Here is a 22,754-nt window from a genome sequence, read left to right as displayed (position 1 = left end):
TCCCTCTCTCCCTCTTTCCTCTCTCTCCTCTCTCTCTCTTCCCTCTCTTCTCCCTCTCTCCCTCTCTCCTCCCTCTCTCCCTCTCTCCTCCCTCTCTCCTCCCTCTCTCCTCCCTCTCTCCCTCCCTCCTCCCTCTCTCCTCCCTCTCTCCCTCTCTCCTCCCTCTCTCCCTCTCTCCTCCCTCTCTCCCTCTCTCCTCCCTCTCTCTCTCCTCCCTCTCCCTCTCTCCTCCCTCTCTCCCTCTCTCCCTCTCTCCCTCTCTCCCTCTCTCCTCCCTCTCTCCCTCTCTCTCTCCCTCCCTCTCTCTCTCTCTCCTCCCCCCCCCCTCTCTCTCTCTCTCTCTCTCTCTCTCTCTATATATATATATATATATATATATATATATATATATATAAATTTTTTTTTTCCTTTTGAGACAGGGTCTCTATCTAGTCCTGGCTGTCCTAGAACTCCTAGGGTAGGCTCACAGAGATCCGCCTGCCTCTGCCTCCTGTGTGCTGGGATTAAAGGCATGTGCTGCCATGCCTGACATGTGATATTTCTTAAGATCCTGTATAGTAATCTCTCCAGCACTGTTCTCTTTATTCAGGATTGTTTTGGCTATTTGGTGTCTTTTGTGGTTCCATATTAATTTTAGAATAGTTTTTCTATTTTTGTGAAAAATGAAATGGGAATTTTGAGATTGCATTGACTCTATAAATGGCTTTGGCAGAATAGTCATTTTCAGGATTTTAATTCTAAATTGTTAATCCATGAACATCGGATGGGATGTCTTTCCATTCTGTTTTCTAGCATTCTTATCTCATTTTTTAGAGGTTTAAATTTTTCATTGCATATGTCTTTCATTTCCTTGTTTAGGTTTATTCTTAGGTATTTTATTTTCTTTGAGCCTATCATTGATGGGAGTGTACCCATGATGTGACAGGGCAGGACAGTGCAGAGGTTGCTCCATCTTGTGTTCTTGCTGAGGCCATTTTAGATTTGACTAGAATTTGATCTCCCCAGTGGAAAACCTTGTGTAAAATTATCCAACTCTATCCTAGGAAGCCAAGGTCAAGATGCCCCAGCTAATTTACCTTGACTTCTGGTAAACTGCCTGCTTGTATAAAATCTCCCCTTTAGCTAACTGCTTATCTTAGCTTTTGTTAAATGCTTGCTTGCACAAAACCTCCCCCTGCAGCTGTGGACAGATAACAGAATATTGTTTTTTGCCTTTAAAAGCCCCTTACTCTAAATGTTCAGTGCTCTACTTGGGTCCCAAATACATGAGTATAGTCCCAGCTGGCAGGAATAAAGACTTTCAATTGGCTATAAACTGTGTTTGAGTGGTCCTCTGTGGTGGGCTCCCTGTAACAATCTCCTCTATATGTTTGTTCCTGGTTATTAAAAAAGTATTGATTTTTAACCAGGTGGTGGTGGTGGCGGCGGCGGCGGCGGCACATCCCTTTAATCCCAGCACTTGGGAAGCAGAGGCAGGCGGATCTCTTTGAGTTTGAGGCCAGCCTGGTCTACAGAGTGAGTTCCAGGACAGGCACTGAAGCTACACAGAGAAACCCTGTCTGGAAAAACCAAAAAAAAAGTTAATTCTGCATCTTGTCACAGGCTGAAATTGTTTATTGCGTCTAGCGTTTTCTAGAATTTTTGGGACTTTTTATGTATAATATTATGTTATCTATTAATAGCAATTGTTTAGCTGCAGGGCATTTACCTGCCAACCCCACAGTTCCCCGGAGTTTTCTTAAGTGAGAGCAGCAGGAAATATTAGATAGCTAAGGATTTAGATTGTGGAGATAAATAGATAGAAAATACAGGATAGCATTGAGAGGGCCTGGAACCTATTCCAATGGGCCCTGACTGTCTCTGCCCTAGGGTGTTTATAGAAATGACAAGGGGTGGAGCAAAAGACCTCCTTCCCCCCAGCACAGCCAAGTGCAGACCATCTCAGACAACTGCATGCAGGCCCGTGGCCCAATCATCTTCTCTATGTAGACCTGCTGGGTAAAACCACTAGGAGCCTGAAAATGGGCTCCCACAGGTCCCCCTTTCTTAATATATAAAAAATAACTCATTATTAAGAGCTCATGGCAATCTCCATAGCTGTTACACCTCCCAGTATGGAAGAAGAGGATGATAAAGATGGCATTTCTTTTTTGGATTGTGTCCAAGGTGACCACAGCAGTCTTTAGCTGCATCCAGCCCTTCCTAAACCAAAAAACTCTTAATGCAATTGCAAACCTAAAGAATCCCTTAGCTTCATCATTCCCATTAACAGGTTAACATAAATATTGCTATACATAGTTAGAATTCTTTCAATCTTACATCTTAAAGCAAACTCGTAACAGAACCATTTGAATTAACATAAATGATGCTATATATAGTTATGTTAACAATTTTCTCAGTCTTTAACTCTTAGTGGAACCATTTGAATTTTCTTGCTAACAGAACATAGGAAAAACTTCCGATGTATTCACATCAAACTTAAATATTTCCTCAACTTCACAAAACCAGGGTGCATTAATATCAATAGGTTAACAATTTCTGCAAACATAAATTTAACTTTAATTCACTCATAACCCCTCCTTTTCTTTATAATTTTTAAACAAAATCTCAAACCTAATTAGAAAAACCCAAACTTACACAATTCCTACAAACACATATTGAAAAGCAATGTTCTCAATCTAATCATTAACACTTTGAAAACTTTTAATAAAACATTCAAAAGCAATTTTTAATAAAACTCTTTACACTTTAAAGTAATCTCTTACTATACCCATTTACATTTCTTACTAACGAAATATAACATTAATCCACTCAAATAAGGAGAAAATATTTTTTAAATTAAATAGACTAAGGAATATTACTCCCTTCCCTTTTTTTGGGGGGTGGGGGGTTTCGAGACAGGGTTTCTCTTTGTAGCTTTGTGCCTGTCCTGGAACTCACTCTGTAGCCCAGGCTGGCCTCAAACTCACAGAGATCCACCTGCCACTGCCTCCGAGTGCTGGGATTAAAGGCATGCGCCACCACTGCCTGGCTCTCCCTTTTCTTTATAAATTTTTTTAAAAACAATATCTCATTCCTAGTTAGAAAACCCAAACTTTTCCATTTAAGCAGTTCCATTTGTAGCACAAAACCAGTTCCATAAGTAATTACATTTTTACATAAACAGTTCCATAAAATAATTCATTTTTAACATATAACAATTTATGAATCACCAGTTAATAAAGCATATATGCATACAAAAAACTGCATCTTGAGTCTAAGTAGAAACAATAAATATCTTCATTTAAACAGTTCTATTTTTAACACAAATAATTCCAGAAAACAGTTCCTAAGTTATCACCATAAGTAAATTCAAAATTGTCCCGTTGCAATGAGATCACTATTGTTCATTTCATTTCTTAAGTCTCAAAATTCAGATAATAAATTCTAGTACTAGCCTTCCAAATATGAAGAAATCAATAACAAAAACCTTTTTGTAGTTTTATCTCATTTTTTTTAAGTTCAAAAAGTTCAAAAAATAAATTTTGGTATTAGACTTTCGCTTCCAAATATAAAGAAGTGTTTTATAATCAAAAAATTTTTGCAGTTAACAATTTAGTTCAAACAAGCATGCAGTGGTATTGTGTGCCCCAAAATATTGTATACCCTAATAAACTTATCTGGGGTCAGAGAACAGAAAAGCCACTAGATACTTAGGATAGGCAGTGGTAGCACACGCCTTTAATCCTAGCATTCCAGAGGCAGAAATCCATGTGTTCCAGGATACAGCCAGGCATGGTGACTCACGCCTTTAATTCCAGAAAGCAAGCCTTTAATCCCAGGGAGTGATGGTAGAAAGCAGAAAGGTATATAAGGCATGAGGACCAGAAACTAGAAGCATTTGGCTGGTTAAGCTTTCAGGCTTTCTAGCAGCACAGTTCAGCTGAGAGCCATTCAGATATGAGGACACAGAGGCTTCCAGGTTGAGGAAACAAGACCAGCTGAGAAGTTGGCCGGGGAGGTTAGCTGTGGCTTGTTCTGTCTCTCTGATCTTCCAGTGTTCACCCCAATACCTGGCCCCAGGTTTGTTCTGATTAAAAAGACTCTTTATGATTCATGCCACACAAGCATCTCTGCAGCTTTCATTCTCAAGCCAGAGACATTTTTTACTTACAGCCACATTTTAAACTGCACCGTTGTTGATGTTAGCTCAGGTTTTTTTGTGTTGTGTTGATCTTCCATGGATCTCAGCTGCGGATGCCTTGTGCTGGTTCTGGCGTCCGCCATTCTCAGCTTCTTAGTGGCTTCTGAAGCTTTTAAAAATCACTCAGACTGCCTGCATAGAATCACACTCAGCATTTACACTTTTTTTTTTGTACAAACTCACATATAACATATACTTATTTATATACTTCTTATTTACTTATATCCCTAAGGAAACTCTCTAAGACTACCTTAGCAAATATATTTCTTATTTACTTCTTATATTCATCTTATATTCTTTTTATTTAAACTTACATTTACAACTAGCATCTTTACTTCTTACAAGCTTATTATTACATGTCTTAGGACTACCCTAGATACTTCTTGCAAGCTTATATTCTTAAAGTAACTCTACAGATCTATTTTACAAACTTATATAGGGCTACTATTAGCATATATTTAACTTAGCAAACACCTTTAACATTTTCTAACAAGACAGAATAATTTTCTACTTTTTTTTTTTTTTTCCAGGACAGGGTTTCTCTGTAGCTTTGTGCCATCCTGGAACTCACTCTGTAGCCCAGGCTGGCCTCAAACTCACAAAGATCTGCCTGCCTCTGCCTCCTGAGTGCTGGGACTAAAGGTGTGTGCCGCCACCACCTGGCAAATTTCTACTTCTTAATCTTAATTATCATCACTATCTCTATTAGAAAGATTCTCTTAACTAGACAGGAAGTACACAAATAATTTCTAAAGTTCAGGGCTTATCATTCTGAAAGTTCTTGAGAAACAAGAGTTTAATTCTTTAATGGCTCTCTCTTAACTCTGGGATTTAGTGACTTCTGTTGCTATGCATTTCAGATGTTTTATAACAACTCGATTATTAAGAGCTATGTCAGTTACAGCAAACCCCAAAAAAAGAAAAGAGAAGAGAAAAACCTCGTAAGAAATACTCTGTTTCTGGATTGCTCAGCTGGTAACTCAGCAGACAGTTTTCCATCAGAAGAAGATAACTGTCTAAGTTGGAGTCGGGTTTCAGACCTGCAGCTTTCAGCCGGTCTGAAAACATTGCTGAAACTTAGTTACAATTGTCTCAAACTCCTCAGCAGTCTGGAAGCCTCTTTATACTCCTACTATCCCCAGACTGCAGGATGGAACCTTAATATCAAGAAAGTTGATTTAGCTGCTTTTCATACTCATCACCAAACTCTGATACAATTTTCCCCCTTCTTAATTTTTTTTAAAGCTGTATTTGCCATGAGTTCCTCTAACCATGCTGATATTTCTGATAGATTTTTTTTTTTTTCTGGAGCTGAGGACCGAACCCAGGGCCTGCGCTCTACCACTGAGCTAACTCCCTAAGCCCTCTGATAGATTTTTAATAGCCCAATATTTTCAACAAAACTGTTGCTATTAAAAGGAGTCAAAGCCGGGCGGTTGTGGCGCACACCTTTAATCCCAGCACTTGGGAGGCAGAGGCAGGTGGATCTCTGTGAGTTCGAGGCCAAGTGAGTTCCAGGAAAGGCGCAAAGCTATCTCAAAAAAACAAAAACAAAAACAAAAACAAAAAAAGAGTCAAGAACATAGATGTTCTTTCATAAACCATATCCTTCATTAGCTTACTCAGAGGAAGAACATTTTCATGATTTAATATTTGTAGCATGAGTCTTAAAGAGTCTGGCCAACTTCTCAGCTGGTCTTGTTTCCTCAGACTGGAAGCTTCTGTGTCCTCATCCCAATGGCTCTCAGCTGAACTGCTGCTCGAAAGCCTGAAGCTTAACCAGCCAAAAGCTTCTAGTTTCTGGTCCTCATGCCTTATATACCTTTCTGCTTTCTACCACCACTCCCTGGGATTAAAGGCGTGATGAGTCACCATGCCTGTCTGTATCCTTGAACACATGGATTTCTGCCTCTGGAATGCTAGGATTAAAGGCGTGTGCTACCACTGCCTATCCTTCATGTTTAATATTGTGGCTGCTCTGTCTCTGACCCCAGATAAGTTTATTAGCATGCACAATATTTGGGGGAATACAATACCACTAATATTTTCACTTTATTAGCTTTAACCCCTGATGTTATTGTTGGCAGCTGTGATATTTATTTAGCATTGATTTCTCATAAGGAACTTTCAGGTGAAGCAATTATTTTGTAAGACGGCTAGATTTTTCTGAAGTGTGACTCCCATCTACAAAGCAGTCCTTTCTTTTTGAATACCCATTTCCTTGTCCTCTTATTAGATTTACAAAGGAATCATTCATTGTAGGTTGTTTGTTCAAAAGGCAAAGAACTCTTTAAATTTCCTATATGTTTCTTCTAAAACAGTGTTCAGTGTATGGACTGCTTTCCCTTGCTTTATTAAGGATTTTAAAATGGCTTGTTGATAAATGGTTTCTAGTTAGAGGCTGTCCCTTTACCCAAATTCATAACAGCTTCTCTGTGACATAATTCAGACAAATTTTTCTGATGTAGCAGAACTTTCAGTTTGCTCTACAAAAAGCTGCACATTGAACTACTGTAAAGCTCTTAGCAAAATTTTGTACAGCTATAAGGGAAAATAAGGTATTTTACTAAAGGAGCCAAAAACTGGGAAGCTCTGAGTTCCATATTCTTAAAATTTTTTCCTCAGAACTAACATTCAACCAACTCTGAGACTATTTTCCTTGTTCTTTTAAAAACTGTATTTTTTTTTTATAATGTATACAGTGTTCTGTCTGCATGTGTCCTTGCAGGCTAGAAGAGGGTACCAGATCTCATTGCAGGTAGTTATGAGCCACCATGTGGTTGCTGGGAATTTAACTCAGGACCTCTGGAAGAGTAGTCAGTGCTCTTAACCATTGAGCCATCTCTCCAGCCCTAAAAACTGTATTTTAAGTTTACTATAAATGTGAGCTGAAAAGTCTTTTGGGGTGATGTCGTCATCTTTAGCAGAAAAACTACCTTTCCCAGAATGCATTTCTCTTATATCAGTCCAATGCTACAAGCTAGTTTTGGACTTCATTTCCCATAGTTCTTTTCAGGTCTGAAAGTCAACTTCTAGTTCTTTTACTGGGCTTGCTTTCAAAGTTCTTGCCTGGGAGGTTTGAACCAAGTGTTTTATGTTTTTAATTATAAGACAGTAGGAGATTTCTCTTCTGAACTGGCTTCAACAGGTGTCTCTCCTTCATCTGACACTGGCCCTAGATCAGAACTGCACCTGCTTCGTTAGCATGCATTTGAGGTGGGCATTTCTGATAGCAACCTTTATTGGGGCTTGTGTTTTTCCTTAGCCCGTCAGTGAAAAACAAAAGCATTTATAACAGAGCTTCCCATAGCTCCTTCAGAGAGATTTTCTCCCACTGATAGATCTTTATCTCATTTTGCTTCTTCCTCCCCCTCCCCCAGATGCAGAGCTTCAGATACCTCAGGCTGCGGCTCTCTCTGTTCCTCTGCTAGCTGCCTTTGGAGATACCACCCCCCCCATCTGCCTCAAACTCTAGCAGCTTTCATTTTCCAGGGAGGACTTTGTCCCATCTCTGTTTCTTCAGAGAGTCTTTCTCTCTGACAGTTCCCAGTTTGGTCTCAATTTATTGCCTCTGCCCCAGAAACATTTCCCAGTGCCACAGTGGCGGCTTTTCTGCTTCTGAAGGTAGGGGCTTTAGTCCGTCTCTATTTTCAGGGTCTGTGTGGTTTGCGTACAGACTGAAAATCAAGCTTCTGCTTTTCTAACAAGGGAGGGTTTTTTGTTTTTGTTTTTGCCATCTCTAAGCTCACCTTAGGACAGGTGAACTTCCCTAATCAGGCCCTCACCAGGCCCAGTTCTCCCGTGGATTACTTTTGTTTGTCCAAGCTCTCTCAGACAGAGGCAATTCGCCTCTCAGGGCTACACTCCCTCACCTCACCGGAGTCAGTTGGAACAAAGCTTTTCTCAAAAAGACACTTTCTGGTGGAAAAGAACTTTACTCCTTGTTCGTTCTCCATTCTGCCCTGGCTGGGTTCTTTCCCCAGACAGCGTTTCCGACGCAGTCCGGCTTTACTGCTTTCCCAGGAAGGTCCGTTCTCTGCTAGGAAAGCTTTTCTCAGGGAGATTTCTTTTTGCAGCTGTGGACACTGAGTGGCCCCACCTAACAACCCGGGACTTGCAGGAAAGCGGGCAACTGTGCCATTGAGCCGGCTTTAGCTCTGTTCATTAGCAGTTTTTCCCTGGGTCCTGCACCTTCCTGCCTCAGCTCTATGCTCCAAGAGGTTGTTCACAACTGCAGGAACTTTAGTATCCTGTAATGTACTCAAACTCAGAGGTACTGGCTAGTTGCTTCTCAGTTGCTGGTTAGAAGCTAAGATAAAACACCTAACAGAACCGGGCAGTAGTGGTGCACGCCTTTGATTCCAGCACTTGGGAGGCAGAGGCAGGCGGATCTCTGAGTTCGAGGCCAGCCTGGTCTACAGACCTAGTTCCAGGACAGCCAGGACTGTTCACAGAGAAACCCTGTCTCAAAAACCAAAAAAAACAAAAAACAAAAAACAAAAAACAAAAAACAAAAAAAAAAACACCACTTCAGCTCATTGCTTTGGGGGAGCTTTGCATTAGGGCATTTAGGAGCACCTTTTCATTCCGACAAATGCTCACTCAAACAAAACCCTTGATGCCTCAGCTCAGCTGTAACTGAAAAACTTGGCTTTTTGCTTTTCCCACGTAAATAATTTCCTGCCATATTGGGCTCTTTGTGGCTCTTTATCCACACTCACCCAACGGTTTCCCTCAGGGGATTCTGACCCGCTGTCTTTTACTAGCTTGAAGAGACAGCTTAGAGGTTTTTAGGAACTCAATCTCTGCCTCCTGCATTGCAGGGAGAATTTTTAAAGCTTGAAAGAGAACTTAGAGAGGTTTTACTGTCTTAAGAGGTTTGTTGTTTTCCCTTAGAGCTAATCACAGGTGGTCCCCATACTGATATCTTCAGGTGATTCTAATTTTTGTCCTTCTGAGAATGTTCTGAAAGGTTTTAGTTTTTAAGTTTTTTTTTTTTTTAAGAGCTTTTAGTTTTGAGAAAGATTAAGGCTTTTTTAGAGAGAGATTTTACCAACTTTTCCAAGAAAAAGCTTTTTCCCCAAGAGAGAGAAAGACCAACTTTTCCTAAAACGTCTGAACTTTAAACTTTTTGGCTTCTTACACCGGAATTTTTGCCTCAGGGAGAAATCACTTTCTCCTGCCACTTGGGTTTAGTATTTTAGCTGTCCCCAGGCCAAAAGCTTCCATAGGAATCTTTTTTCTGCCCAATAAGCTCAAAAAGAGAGGTTTTTTTTTCTACCCATAAAACTCAAAGATTTTCCCCCCAGTTTGCGTTCATAGTCCCCGAAGTTAGATTGAGGACTTAGTTTTTCTATCTAGTTGCCTAACTTATCTTAAGTAAATTTTTCTACACTACTTTACACTTCTTAGTTTTTCCTACAGCATATTACTACACTATACCTTATACTTACTTTTCACAGATAGAAATTTCGAAAGAGGTGAAAGATAGAAATCTTGATAGAGATTTTTTTTTTTTTTTCGAGACAGGGTTTCTCTGTGTAGCTTTGCGCCTTTCCTGGAGCTCACTTGGTAGCCCAGGCTGGCCTCGAACTCACAGAGATCCACCTGGCTCTGCCTCCCGAGTGCTGGGATTAAAGGCATGCGCCACCAACGCCCGGCTTTGATAGAGATTTTTGTGCTGCAGCATGGGACATCCGTCCAGTCCCTTTTTCCTTTTCTCTTGAGGATAAAACCCTCTGCCCTTATTAATTTCTCTACTTTCACTTCAATGCTGGACTGGCCACTTCAACTGGCAGGACCATACTCTCACCAAAAACTGCAATAAAACTAATCATTATTATTATTATTACTACTATTTTCCTTTGTCTTTAATCCCTATTCCCTTGTCTTTAGTCCCTGTTCATGGTGCCATTCTGCGGGGTGTTTACTCACCATCCCACAGTTACCAAGAGTTTTCTTGAATGCGAGCAGCAGGAAATATTAGATAGAAGGATTTAGATTGTGGAGATAAACAGATAGAAAATAAAGGATAGCCTAGAGAGTGCCTGGAACCTTTTCCAAGGGCCCCTGACTGTCTCTGCCCCAGGGTGTTTATAGAAACGCCAAGGGGTGGAGCAAAAGACCTCCCCCCAGCACAGCCAAGTGCAGACCATCTCAGACACCTGCACTCAGGCCTGTGGTCCAATCATCCTCTCTATGCAGACCTGCTGGGTAAAGCCACTAAGAACCTGAAAATGGGCTCCCACATTCGACTTCCCCTTTTCCTATTTGTATCCCTTCTGTTTCCTGCTTATGCATTATTGCTCCAGCTAGTGCTTCAAGCACAATATTGAGAAGGTTGGGAAGTAGTGGTCATCCCTGTCTTATTCCTTATTTCAGTGGTATTGCTTCAACTTTTCTCCATTTAGGATGGTGTTGGCTGTGGGTTTCTTATATATAGCTTTTATTATGTTGAGGTATGTTCCCTCTAGTTCTACTTTGTCTAAGACTTTTATCTTGAAGTAATGTGTGTCTTGTCAAGGAAGCCGTGATGGGGAGGAGGGGCAGGGAAGCATCTGGTTACATTGTATTCACTGCCAGGGAGGTAGTTTATTTTGGTGCTATTTTAAGTGAGGTGATCATCTCAAGAGATGCAGAAAAAGTTTCTGTCTCTTTAAGACTTTTTCATTTCTTCTGAATGCATACCTAGATGTTAGACTGCTGGATCATGTGACAGTTCTTTAAAACTTTTTTCAGGAACTTCCATGCCTTTTTCAATAGCAGTTGTATCATTTTATAGTTCAACAGCTTGAGGATTCCAGTTTATCCATGTCCTGGCCAAGAGTTACTTCCTGGTTTTAAATTTGTGAAAGCTATTCTAATTGATGTGAGGTGATATCTAATAATATTAATTTGCATTTCTCTAATGATTTGTGATGTTGTACATAGTTTCATATACTTCTTGACTATTTGTACGTCATCATTGGAGAAATGTCTATTAACATCTTTTGCCCAATTTTTTAATTTTTATGGCTGTGTGAGGGTGTTAGATCCTCTAGAACTGGAGTTACAGACAATTGTGAGCTGCCATGTGGGTACTGGGAATTGAACCCAGGTCCTCTGGAAGAGCAGCCAGTGCTCTTAACCACTGAGCCATCCCTCCAGCCCCATTTTGCCCACTTTTTAATTGGGTTGTTGTATTAGTTTTTGTTGTTGCTATGACAAAATACCTGGCAAAGCAACTTAAGGTCCTTTTTGGCTTACAGTTTGAAGGTGCAGCTCTCCGTCTCTGCGTTGACTTACCAGCACTGAATAGCACTAATATGTAAGTATAAATGCCAGTATATGGAAAAGGGAGCAACAGGAGGTTTCCCTTCTAGCACCTGTGAACTCTCCAACCATGGGCTTTTGACCACGTTGACAATTCCAGGCATGAATTACATTTTGTGAATAGGCCTCCAATCCAATGGCATGTCTGTGTTGTATACCATTCTACCAATGAACCAGTGGGCACTCTGTCAGGTTAGCACTGTAGCATGCAGAGTCCTCCATTAGACAGATCTAGGAATGACTTCGCCTCCAGTGGCCTGTATAGCACCTTCTAGCACTGAAAGCCGGACATCAGAGAGGGGATTTCTAGGTCAATTCCAGCATGATTTTTGTGTGTCCTGCTACCAAACTGTGGGGTGTCTTCAGCAGTAGGTCTTACTATGTAGCTATGACAAACAGTCGAGCAACAGCAGTAGCCTGTGTTGTTGGGGAGCCTCTGGGGCTTCCCACATCAATTACACAAAGCTATTCCTACACCTGGGACTTAGGTTTTTCATTTAATAACCCATGTTTTCTAGAGGAAGTATTGTTTACCTGTGTAGTAGGGTACCTCTGTTTAAACTTAAACTAAACCTACATATGTATATTTAAAAGGTTTATTTATTACATATGTAGTGTTCTGTCTGCATGTATGCCTGCATGCCAGGAAAGGGCACCAGATCTCACTCTAAATGACCGTGAGCCACCATGTGGTTGCTGGGAATTGAACTCAGGACCTCTGGAAGATCAGTCAGTGCTCTCAACCTCTGAGCCATCGCTCCACCTCTCCCAAACCTTTATTTTTTAATTAGCTTACAGAGCAGTGGTTTTCCACAAGGCTTTTCCATATGTCCTTAGTTTTAATTAACATCCCTGCCACATCTTTCACTCTGTAGCCCACCATTACCCTCCTTAAACTTTTAACTCTTGGTCGTCCCCCGTCATCGTCCGTTTCCCCCCCCCCTCTACTTTTATAACATATTTGCTCTACGGTGCCCTAACCCCAACCACTGGTTAAAGCCTTTTTTCCTCCTCCATCATGTGCTCTTTATAGCCTCCTGATGACTTCAAATTAAATGCACAACTCAAAGTTCAGAGCTAGGATCCATCAATGAGAGAAAAGATTGTCTTTCTGGGTCTGGGTTACCTCACTCAGTATATTTTTCAGTTCTATCCATTTTCCTGAAATTTTCATGATTTTGTCTGTCTTTACCGCTGAGTAAAATTCCATTGATGTGTACGGCACAGTTTCATTAGTCCTTCATCAGTTGGTTGATGTCTAGGCTGGTCCATGTTCATGCTGTTGTGGATAGAACAGCAGTAAACATGAATGTGCAGGTGTGCCTGTGGTAGGGTACGGTACCTTGGGTATACACCCCGGAGAGATAAAGCTAGGCAGATCTATTTTAGTTTTCTTTGGGTTGCTGTTACAAATACCATATCCAAAAGCAACTTGGGGAGGAAAGGATTTATTTTATCTTACACTTCCAGGTTACAACCCATCATTGAGGGAAGGAACTCAAGTAGGAAGTGAAGTAGAAACCGTGGAGGAATGGTATTTCCTGGCACTCCCGGGCTTATACTTAGCCAGTTAGCTTTCTTATACAACCCAGGACCACCTTCCTAAGAATAGCACCAGCCACAGTGCTGTTACCAGGTTAGTCTGACCTTGGCAATCCTCACTTGAGACTCCCTCTTACCGGGTGTGTCTCTTGGTTGTGTTGATAATTGTAACTAACAGGGACATTATGGAATTTCTGTCTTTAACTCTTCAAGAAAGAGCTTTATGCTGATTTCCATAATGGCTGCACCAATTAACACTCCCCCAGCAGTGGATAAGTATTTCTCTAACCCACATTCTTACCAGCATTTGTTGTCACTTTTCTTTTTATGACTGGGGTGAAATGGGACCTCAAAGTAGTTTTAATTTATATTTCTCTAATGGCCAATGATGTTGAATATTTAAAAAAATGTTTATTAGTCATTTGTATTTTTTTTGTGTGTGTTGTAGATGTAACCAACCGCCTTATTAAAATAAGAAACATAGAACCAATGTAAAAGAGAAAGCCGAGAGGTCAGAGCTCAGAGCTAAAATCTTACCTCCTGCAGTGCTCCTACCTCCCCGAAAGAGAGCTACTTCCTGTGTGTCTGTCTTTAAATAGTCTTTCTGTTCTGCCTTCTCATTGGTTGTAAACCCAAACACATGACTGCCTCGTCACTGCCTGTAAGTACCGCCCTCCAGGTCTTAAAGGCGTATGTCTCCAATACTGGCTGTATCCCTGAACACACAGATCTACCTAGCTCTTCTACCAAGTGCTGGGATTAAAGGTGTGTGCCGCTGCCGCCGCCGCCGCCGCCGCCGCCGCCGCCGCCGCCGCCGCCGCCGCCGCCGCCGCCACCACCACCACCACCACCACCACCACCACGCTCTTGCTATGGCTTTAATAGCTCTGACCCCTGGCAACTTTATTTATTAACATACAATGAAAATCACATTTCATTACAAATAAAATACCACCATATTGTGTGTGTGTGTGTGTGTGTGTGTGTGTGTGTGTGTGTGCGAACTTTCTGATCAGTCCTATAGTCTAAGATTTGATTGTGTTGTTGATGTTTAGTTTCTTGGGTTCTTTATATAGCTTAGATATTAATCCTGTCAAATATATAGCCAGCAGAGATTTTTCTCCCATTCATTCAACTGACAAGTTCTTCTGCTGTACAAAAGCCTTTTAGTTCCATGAGACCCAATTTATCAATTATTGGTCTTATTTTGCATGCAATTTGAGTCTTATTCAGAAAGTTATTACCTATGTTTACTGGATGGGATGGGACTGGCCTGAGGACTGTTCAGGCCTGGTAGGTAGGTGCCCTCACTTGAAGTGCTCAGAAGAGAAAGGTATCCTGACTGTAGGGAGCCAGGCTATACTGATAGCTGTGAAGGTAAGGTATCCTGGGTACCTACAGTTGTTAACTCTTAAAAGACATAAAACTGACTTATGAGCTGAAATCAGGTGTTCAGACATAAACATACCATATTCAGAAAGTTATTACCTGCATTTATAACTTGAAAGGAACTCAGTGCATTTTCCTCTAGCAGTTTCCGGTTTCATGTCCTTGGTCTACTTGGAATTTATTGTGCATGGTGCAAGATAAGGATATAGTTTCATTCTTCTACATACAAATTTCCAGTTTTCTCATACTATTTATTGAAGATGCTGTCTTTTCTCCAGTGTGTGCTTTTGACAGCTTTGTCAAACGTCAGGTGGTTGAAGTTCTATGGCCTTGTGTCTGTGTGCTCTGTTTTATTCCATTGACCTAGCCTGTGTTTGTGCCAGTAACATGGTATTTTTATCACTCTGGCTTTGTAGTATAGCTTGAAATCAGGTATGTTGATACCTCTATAAGTATTGTTTTTGCTCAGGGTTACTTCATCTCTCTGGTCTTACGATACTTAAGATTATTTTTCTGTGTCTGTGAAGAATCCCTGGGGTTTTGATGGGGATTTCATTGACTCTGTAGATTGGTTGGATAGACATTTTCATGGTACTGACTTTTCTGATCCATGATCATGAGAGGTCCATCTATTTTCTACTGTCTTCTTCAATTTCTTCAGTGTTTTAAAATGTTCATTGTTTAGAGTTTGGGCACTTCCTTGATTAGGTTTATTCCAAGGTTTTGGTTCATTTGGAGGCTATTGTGAATAGGATTGTCTCCTTGGTTTTTTTTTTTTTCTCAGTGTTTGTCATTGTTATAGAGGAAGCATACTGAATTTTTTTTTTCACTGTGTAGCCTTGGCTGTCCTGGAACTTGCTTTGTAGGCCAGGCTGGCCTCAAATTCACAGAGATCCTCCTGCCTCTGCCTCCCAAGTGCTGGGATTAAAGGTATGTACCACTAAGCTTGGCCATTGAGTAGCTGTTTAAAAAAAATAATTTGTTACTTTTTATTTTATTGTGTCAGGATCTTATCTTGCTGGCCTGGAAGCTGTACTTGACCTCACGATTCCCTTGGGTGTTGGAATTACAAACATTTACCCATGCTTTGTGCAGTGATTGTTTATGTGTGCTTGTGTGTATAGTAATTGTTTATGTGTGCTTGTGTGTATAGTAAGGCTTCCTATAACTTACTTTAACATCCTTTTGGTTGAAAATGTTATAAAATGCCCTCTGCTGCAGATCATTTCTTAGTCTCCAGAATTCCTGATTTGGACAGAGTTCTTCGAATTAAGTCTGTAGAACATGTGGAATTACTGGTCCATGATCTGTTTTACAAATCAGGCAGATTGTGACCTGGGAGTTATAAGAGGAAGTCAACCCTGTCCTTCCCCAGGTTGGTCTTAGGCATTGTGTCGGTGAGGGCAGCAGAAGATAGAGTGCCACCACACACTTGGGAAACAGGACCTGGAGAAGCTGAGCTAGAGCTGACCTGGATGCCTCCTTCCCGAGGATTTGCTCTCAGGGCATCAGAGGCTTTTCTTCTGTCTGTCCTCTTTAAGTTCATTGAGGTGTTTGCTTGTGGCCTCTTTGGATTTGTTGAATATTTCGATTGTTTACAGTTGTTCCTTAAAATCTGTGTCCTGAGTTTAGTCTTGGCAGTTCCTTTTGGCGACATTTCTATAGGACTGGTAGTCTTTAAGAGGCACGTGTTGTCTCAGTCTCCCATGCGGTTTGTTTTCTAGTAGGGCTGTGGGAGTTTATTTCTTTGTGTCTGATGTCAGATTCTAGCCTGCATATGTGGAGTAGAAGTCTGATTCTGGTTTTGCTTTCCTCTGAGCTTGGTTGATTTCAGGACAAGTAGGAGTGAGCAGGTTAGTCCTTGAGTTACCCAGCATTGATTATTGATTGGAGAGACTAGGGAAACTCCAGTTCACTGTTAACCAGGGTGATGCAGGGGTCTTAGAGTAGGGTAAGATTGTTTGAATGAAGTCCAGAAAAGTCCTCTAGTGTGACTCCTGGCTGGGGCTGGGCCTAGAGGGCAGGCACGGGTTCAGGGACTTGGTCAGCCTCAGCAAGAGAGCACACAGAGGGCCTGGGCTAAGATAGCTTGAAGATGTGGGCCCCACCTTGACCTGGTGGGTGGCATGTGGTAAAAGCCCTGGGTCAGACTCTCTAAGAGAGGGTAGATTTGGCTCTTGGCTGGACCTAGATCTGGAGGATTTGGGACTGTGAGAGGAGGTAACTGGGGTGAGAAGACTCACTTAAGAGACCTTGGAGATGGAGCTCCTGCCTGGGTCTGGGGGCTGCTTAGATAGGTGCTGAGTGAGAGTCTCAGGCAAAAGAGCCCATGGCTGTGCCTCCTGCCTGGGTCTGAGCCTGAAAGTTTGGGGTAGACTGATGAGTGTCCTGAAAGGTTGGGCACCGGATGAGTGTCCTTAATGTTTATAATCATCTCAAAGTCTTTGATGAGAAAAATAAGTCCTTTTTCTGTGCTTACTGATGTGTGATGTGTTTGTGCTCAGGTGGCAGTGTGAATAGAGGAAATACCGGGACTTGTGAGCACACCTGTCAGGAACCGAAACGTTAGAAATGGAGCGGCAGTTCATGTTGTGCGGTGAAGAGCAGGAACCCAGTCGAGCCCACGATGAGGATGCCGAGCTGATCTTTGTAGGGGTTGAGCATGTAAATGAAGACGCCGAACTGATATTCGTTGGAAAGACTTCAAATTCAAAACCTGCCAATTCGAACATTTTGAACAGAGTCACCCCAGGTTCACGTTTAAAAAGAAAGCGAAACAGCCTTAGAAAAACGACTACTGAAAGGCTGCAGCCCTCAAGTGCTGCAGCCCCCGCATCAGAGACAGTGATCGTCTTGCCGGCATCTCCTGCTGAAAGCCCTGCAGCCCCCACATCAGAGACAGTGATCGTCTTGCCGGCATCTCCTGCTGAGTCAAGGTCAACAGATAGTCCTATTATTATTGAGCCTTTGTCCGAACCTGATTATAGAAGTAATTCACCACAAGTTGTGCCTGGTAGCTCTTCCAAGGGTTCCCCTTTGGTTCCAATCTCAAGTTCAAAGCATAGTCCAGTAAAGGCAGCACTTTCAGTAGGAGGTTGGAACGGAAGTTCTTCTGCATCGAAGCGCCATTCCACTTCGGAAGTAAATGTCATTAACCCGCAGAGGCCTGAATTTATTATAGAAATTGATGAAGAACATTCTTCAGCATCGTCCTCTTCTGGTACTTTCCATACCTCAAATCCTCAACCGAGTACACCCTCCAGCGATGTTCCCAAATCAGTAAACCGTGTTGTGAATGGGGCTCCTCTCTCAGAGAACGCTATCTACATCAGTCCTACAAGTGTACACCCTCGCTATGAAAATGGGCTGGTGAAAGTGGGCTTTTCAAGTCCAGCGAGTCAAGGGACCTTTGATCCCAAGAAAGGAAGTCTGACTTTGTTACTTAGTGACTTTTACTATGGTCAGCATAAAGGAGATGGGCAGCCAGAACAGAAGACTCACACAATCTTCAAGTGCCCCAACTGTTTGAAAGCTCTCAAAAACGTCAAATTTATGAACCACACCAAACATCATTTGGAATTTGAGAGGCAGGGGAATGACGGCTGGGAGAACCATACCACCTGCCAGCACTGCCACCGGCAGTTCAACTCTCCCATCCAGCTGGAGTTCCACGTGGACCGTGTGCACATCGCCCCTGACCCCACCATGGTCTGCAAAATCTGTGAATTGTCCTTTGAGACAAATCAAGTTCTTTTAGAGCACATGAAGGACAACCATAAGCCCGGGGAAATGCCGTACGTGTGCCAGATCTGTAACTACAGGTCGTCTGTCTTTGCTGATGTGGAAACACATTTCAGAAAGTGCCATGTCAACACTAAGAACCTACTTTGTCCATTTTGTCTTAAAATTTTCAAAACCGGAACACCATACATGTGTCACTATAGGGGGCACTGGGAAAGGAACGGTCACCAGTGTTCCAAGTGTCGGCTACAGTTTTTAACCTTCAAGGAAAAAATGGAGCATAAGACCCGGTGTCACCAAATGTTTAAGAAACCTAAGCAGCTAGAAGGGTTGCCTCCCGAGACGAAGGTTGTTATTCAGGTCTCGGTGGATCCTGTTCAGTCAGAATCTGGGAAAGTAGCATCGGTCACTGTGAGCACAACTGATTGGGATCCGCCTTCCCCCAGATCTCAAGGTAAACCTTCAAAAAGGTCCCATTAATTCTAACCTAAGTCAGAACCCAGAACCCTTCAGAGAGATGAAAGGACAAACTATACATTTGTTATTCGTCAGGACCCAAGACTGATGAAGAAATGGACTGTTTTTTTCTTTAATTTTGTGATAATGCAGGGTTTTTGTTTGTTCATTTGTTTTTATTTTGTGAGGGTTTGTTTTGTTCTGTTTTAGTTCTGGGGCTGGATTCAAGGCCTCACAAATAATAAGCAAGTACTCTACTACCCCATTCTCTGACCTACAGTGTTTTCTGAATGAATAGTGAGTGTTATTTAAGATATATCTGGTTTCATATTAAGTGTTTGGCTCAACCCAAGGAAGGTGCTTGTGCTTCTATCCTTGTGAATGGAAAACAGAAGTTAAACCTATTTATTAGTATTTTATGTAACTCCTAAGCTTGAGAGCTCTTCTACATAAAAGTTTGGAGTTGGATGGGGCTCACAAGGCCCCACCTCTCCATGAAGATCTATAGGTAGTGAATGCTTGCTACAGGAGGGAGAGAGTTCTCTTCTTAAATGGTTTAGCATGGGTAAGGGGACAGGCACACATTCATTCCAGTCTTGGAGCCAAAGAGTGAGTAGTGCCTAAATGTCTTTACCCAAAAGAAGATTCAAGGAGGCCAAGCCATTCTTGTAAAATGTCCACGTTTTATGAAGGGCCCCTACAAGCATTAAAAGCACAGCTGTGTGTCTGTCCTTAGTGCCACGTGAAGCAGCAACAGTAATTAGTAGAATGGGAGCTGGTGTCCATGGACTCCTATCGCTTGATGCGTAGGGTAGTTGGACTTATGCACTCTCCTCCCCCTCTCGGCTAGCTGTGTTTGAAGAATGAACTGGCCATATCCTTACGGGCCACAGCAGTAAAGTGCATTGTCTTTTCTTGGGGCAAGAAGCCTTGGCATTTGTAGTTTGAAGTTTATTGAACTTTAGTTCAGAAAAATGGCATCTGTCTAGTTTATGGCCTGGGCTGAATTTAGTTGTACTTTTATGATGTAATAGGGACTTGCCCAATGATATTGGACATAGCACAAAAAAATAACCCAGGGCCGATGATGGAGCCTTTTCACTATGTTTTTTTTCAGTGTATGTGTATCTTATGTTTATTGAGTATGTGAAGCTTGCAATTTGGTGATGTGGTGCTCCCCCCCTCCCCCCCACTTGGTGCTAGGGATTAAGCCCAGGGCCTTACATGTACCAGGCAAGGGCTCTGCCACTGAACTATATCCCTAGTCACAATTTGTATCTTGCCTCGTATTTGAGTGATTATAGTGAGTAGCTCTCTCGTTGTTGTATGTATAATTTCGCAGTTGATCACACTAATATTGCTTGGGTCTTACTTGAAGCACTTTAGTGTGCAGGCTATGACCTAAATGAAGACTTGCTTTCTCCCATTAATATATCTTATTACTTTACTACTTAGCTGGTCACTAGGAGGAACAACTCTTTGTAGGACTGTAGGGCACCCCCTGAGGATTAGTTAGTCCTCAGCAACCTCAGTAGCATTAGCTGTTTCTGTAAAAGTTTCCAGGCCTGTCTTCTTGAGCGTGGTCCAGTGCCATCTCCTGTTCCTTCATGTTTAGCCCAGGTGCCCAGCTGCTTCTGTTCATCAGTCAAGGAGTCTAGATGCATGCTGGTTATAAACATGGTCTGGAAAAAAAATCTCCTAGTTTCCTGTTCCTTTCTTTAAAGGTACTTTATCTTGCTGGGTGTGGTAGCACACACTGGTAATAACTGCTCTTAGGAGCCTGGGGCAGAAGGGTCTGGAGTTCAGGGTCAGTCTGGGCTGCTTAATGAGTTCCTTGCCAAACTAACTATACAGTAAGACCCTGTCTCTTATAACCAAAAAGAAGAAAGGGGCATTGGGGGTGGGTCCCTTAAGATGTCCCTATCCATTTTTCCTTCCTCAGTCTAATGAAGTTTCCTTGGATTTCATGAAAAACTGGGAAGAGATCATCACCAGGCCTTGGCCTCTCTGTTAAGACTGAGGGAGGTGAGAGGTTGCTGGTATCTTTTGTTGTATTTATTTGCTCTGTGCTTGATCCATTGGTTGATTGTGATCTGCTCTATTTTGATAGGCCTTTTCAATGAGGTTTCTTGGGCCAAGGCACACCTAACTTTTTACCCTGGACCTTTCCTTTAGATGTGGAAAATGTTGTTTGCCCGACTTGTTCTGGTGGGCAAGTCCTACTGTGTATGAAACGAATCATACGTGTCCTGCAGACTTGTGTGCTGTCTATGGTAAAAATAAGAACCACCCTAGACCTGTGTTTAGCGAGTGCTGAGTATCTCCAGCACCGTTGCTATACTTTGCCGTTTCACAAAAGCATGCTCCTAAGGAGTACGGATTGTTGTTTACCGCTAAGGGAGGCCCCAGCGCTCTGGCTCCCGCCTACCTACGCCTCCCACCCGCTGCCACTTCCCAGTGTCTCCCTGCTGCTGCACTATTCCAACCTGTTGTATCGGCCTTGCTGTTCCTCAAGAAAATTCCTGTTTCTTCCTGGTGCACAGGCTGCACAGGCCGCCCCTTCCTCACCGTGCTTTCCCTAAGCCTGCATGGCTCGCTACCTCACACGTGGTTTATTAAGCTTGTCGAGACGTTTAGAGTGACTAGAAACTCCCCTGCTTTTAAAGTCCTGTTTATTCCTTCTCTTGGAAGGCAGTTTACCTCTGGCTGCACCTTTCTTCCCCCTGCTAAGTTTCTTAGTCACAGAACTTCAGGAAGAAATCATTAGCAAGAGCCTTGGTTCTGTCTTAGAAGTGAGCTAGCTTAAGTCCATTTCTGTGCCTATAACACAAAGAAACATAGTGAGCTTTCTGTTTTATATTGATAGCTCTATTTTTAAAGCAGTGTCACTTTGTTTTGTTTACACATGTATTAAATATCTGTCAAGATTACTATTTTGTTACTCTGTGAAGTCTGTTGCTTCTTTTTCAAATAAAGGTTATTATTTTATTAATGTTGCCAAAGTTATTTATAAGAAATAGCAATTAGAGAAATAAAGCATTTTGTGAAAACCTTTTGCTTTATTGTTTTGTTTTATTTTTTAAAATTTGAACACTATGTATTTTAGCTTAATTTTTGTTTTCTATATTCCACAGTTGGGGTTTGAAATGATAAGCGGCACTGGTTACTGTGCAGAAAGGTCATGGTCACGACAGAACCCAGTATCAGTTTCAGAGCTTTATTAGGAGGAAGTGGGGGAGACAAAAGAACCAGGCCTGGGAAAGGAGCATGTTCTGAGGGAGGGAAAGATGGTGGGGGGAAGAGACTGAACCGAACAGAGAGAGAGGGTGGGTCTGAGTTATGGCTCTTTAAGGCGCAAGTGGGCCTACAGAGCTACACCACAAATGTGCTGACTGCATGACCACACCGCGAGCATGTAGTCCCAATGCATGCTGGTGATGTAGGACTCTTTGCTCTGAACTGTGCATGTGCAGTCATGCAGCTGGAGTGAGGGCAGAATCGACCATTCCAGACATTTTGCTTATTATAAAAAAGTGAGTGAACAGGAATAGGGGCGTCTTTTCTCCTGGAAAAACTGCTTCCAGCTGACTTGGTGGGCATTGGTTGGCTCTTAGGGGGTTAGGGAAGGGGGCTTCTGAGGTAGACAGGCGTCCTGGGATGGAAGTCACATGGAGCAGCTGAATTATGCCAAGTGAGACAGAACCCAGTGTTAGGGTCCTGGAGAAGTCCCACAAAAGACCACCATCCACGTACGCAATCAACAAGAGCGTTTATTATCTCAAAGCTTCCAGCATGCTGGGGCAGGCTATCCCATACAAAGGCAAGATGGCAAAGACCCTGAGAAAAGTGTGTGAGCTCTTTTTAATCCTAACTGAGGGGAATATCTAAGGAAGTTGGCTCATCTTAGATATGATTGGCTTATGCAAGTGGCAATCACATTAGTAACTTTTAATTGGCTAGGGTTAGTTGTGGGTTTGTCAGGGCTACAGTTATCCATTTTGGGGCAGGCCTGGACAAGTGTCAGGCTTTGTCCTTGAGCTGCTGTGGAGGCTGGCTGGCCTAGCACATACTGACTGTGGGGGCTGGCTCAGTGGCCCAGGCATGGTGTGTCCTGTTTCCCTTGTCTCTGTTG

At 42.3% G+C, this 22,754-nt stretch overlaps 1 protein-coding gene across 4 annotated transcripts in view; it reads left to right on the top strand.

Annotated features, from left to right (window-relative positions):
- Positions 1-21,610, top strand: part of LOC102903087 (zinc finger protein 280B) — a 37,246-nt gene extending 15,636 nt beyond the window's left edge. For 3 of the 4 annotated variants that reach the window (XM_076558623.1, XM_006997017.4, XM_076558622.1), the window contains one exon: positions 16,930-21,610. In XM_076558623.1, coding sequence (XP_076414738.1) covers positions 16,997-18,646 — 1,650 coding nt within the window. In that variant the 5' untranslated portion in view covers positions 16,930-16,996 and the 3' untranslated portion in view covers positions 18,647-21,610. Of the gene's footprint in view, positions 1-11,430; positions 11,490-16,929 lie in introns of all 4 variants that reach the window. The other variant, XM_006997018.4, reaches the window with a different exon arrangement.
- Positions 21,611-22,754: the final 1,144 nt, after the last annotated feature.

This window comes from Peromyscus maniculatus, chromosome 21, assembly GCF_049852395.1.
Source record: "Peromyscus maniculatus bairdii isolate BWxNUB_F1_BW_parent chromosome 21, HU_Pman_BW_mat_3.1, whole genome shotgun sequence".
NCBI lineage: Eukaryota > Metazoa > Chordata > Mammalia > Rodentia > Cricetidae > Peromyscus > Peromyscus maniculatus.
The sequence above is the reverse complement of the archived record's forward strand: the minus strand, read 5'-3'. Positions and strand labels throughout refer to the sequence as shown.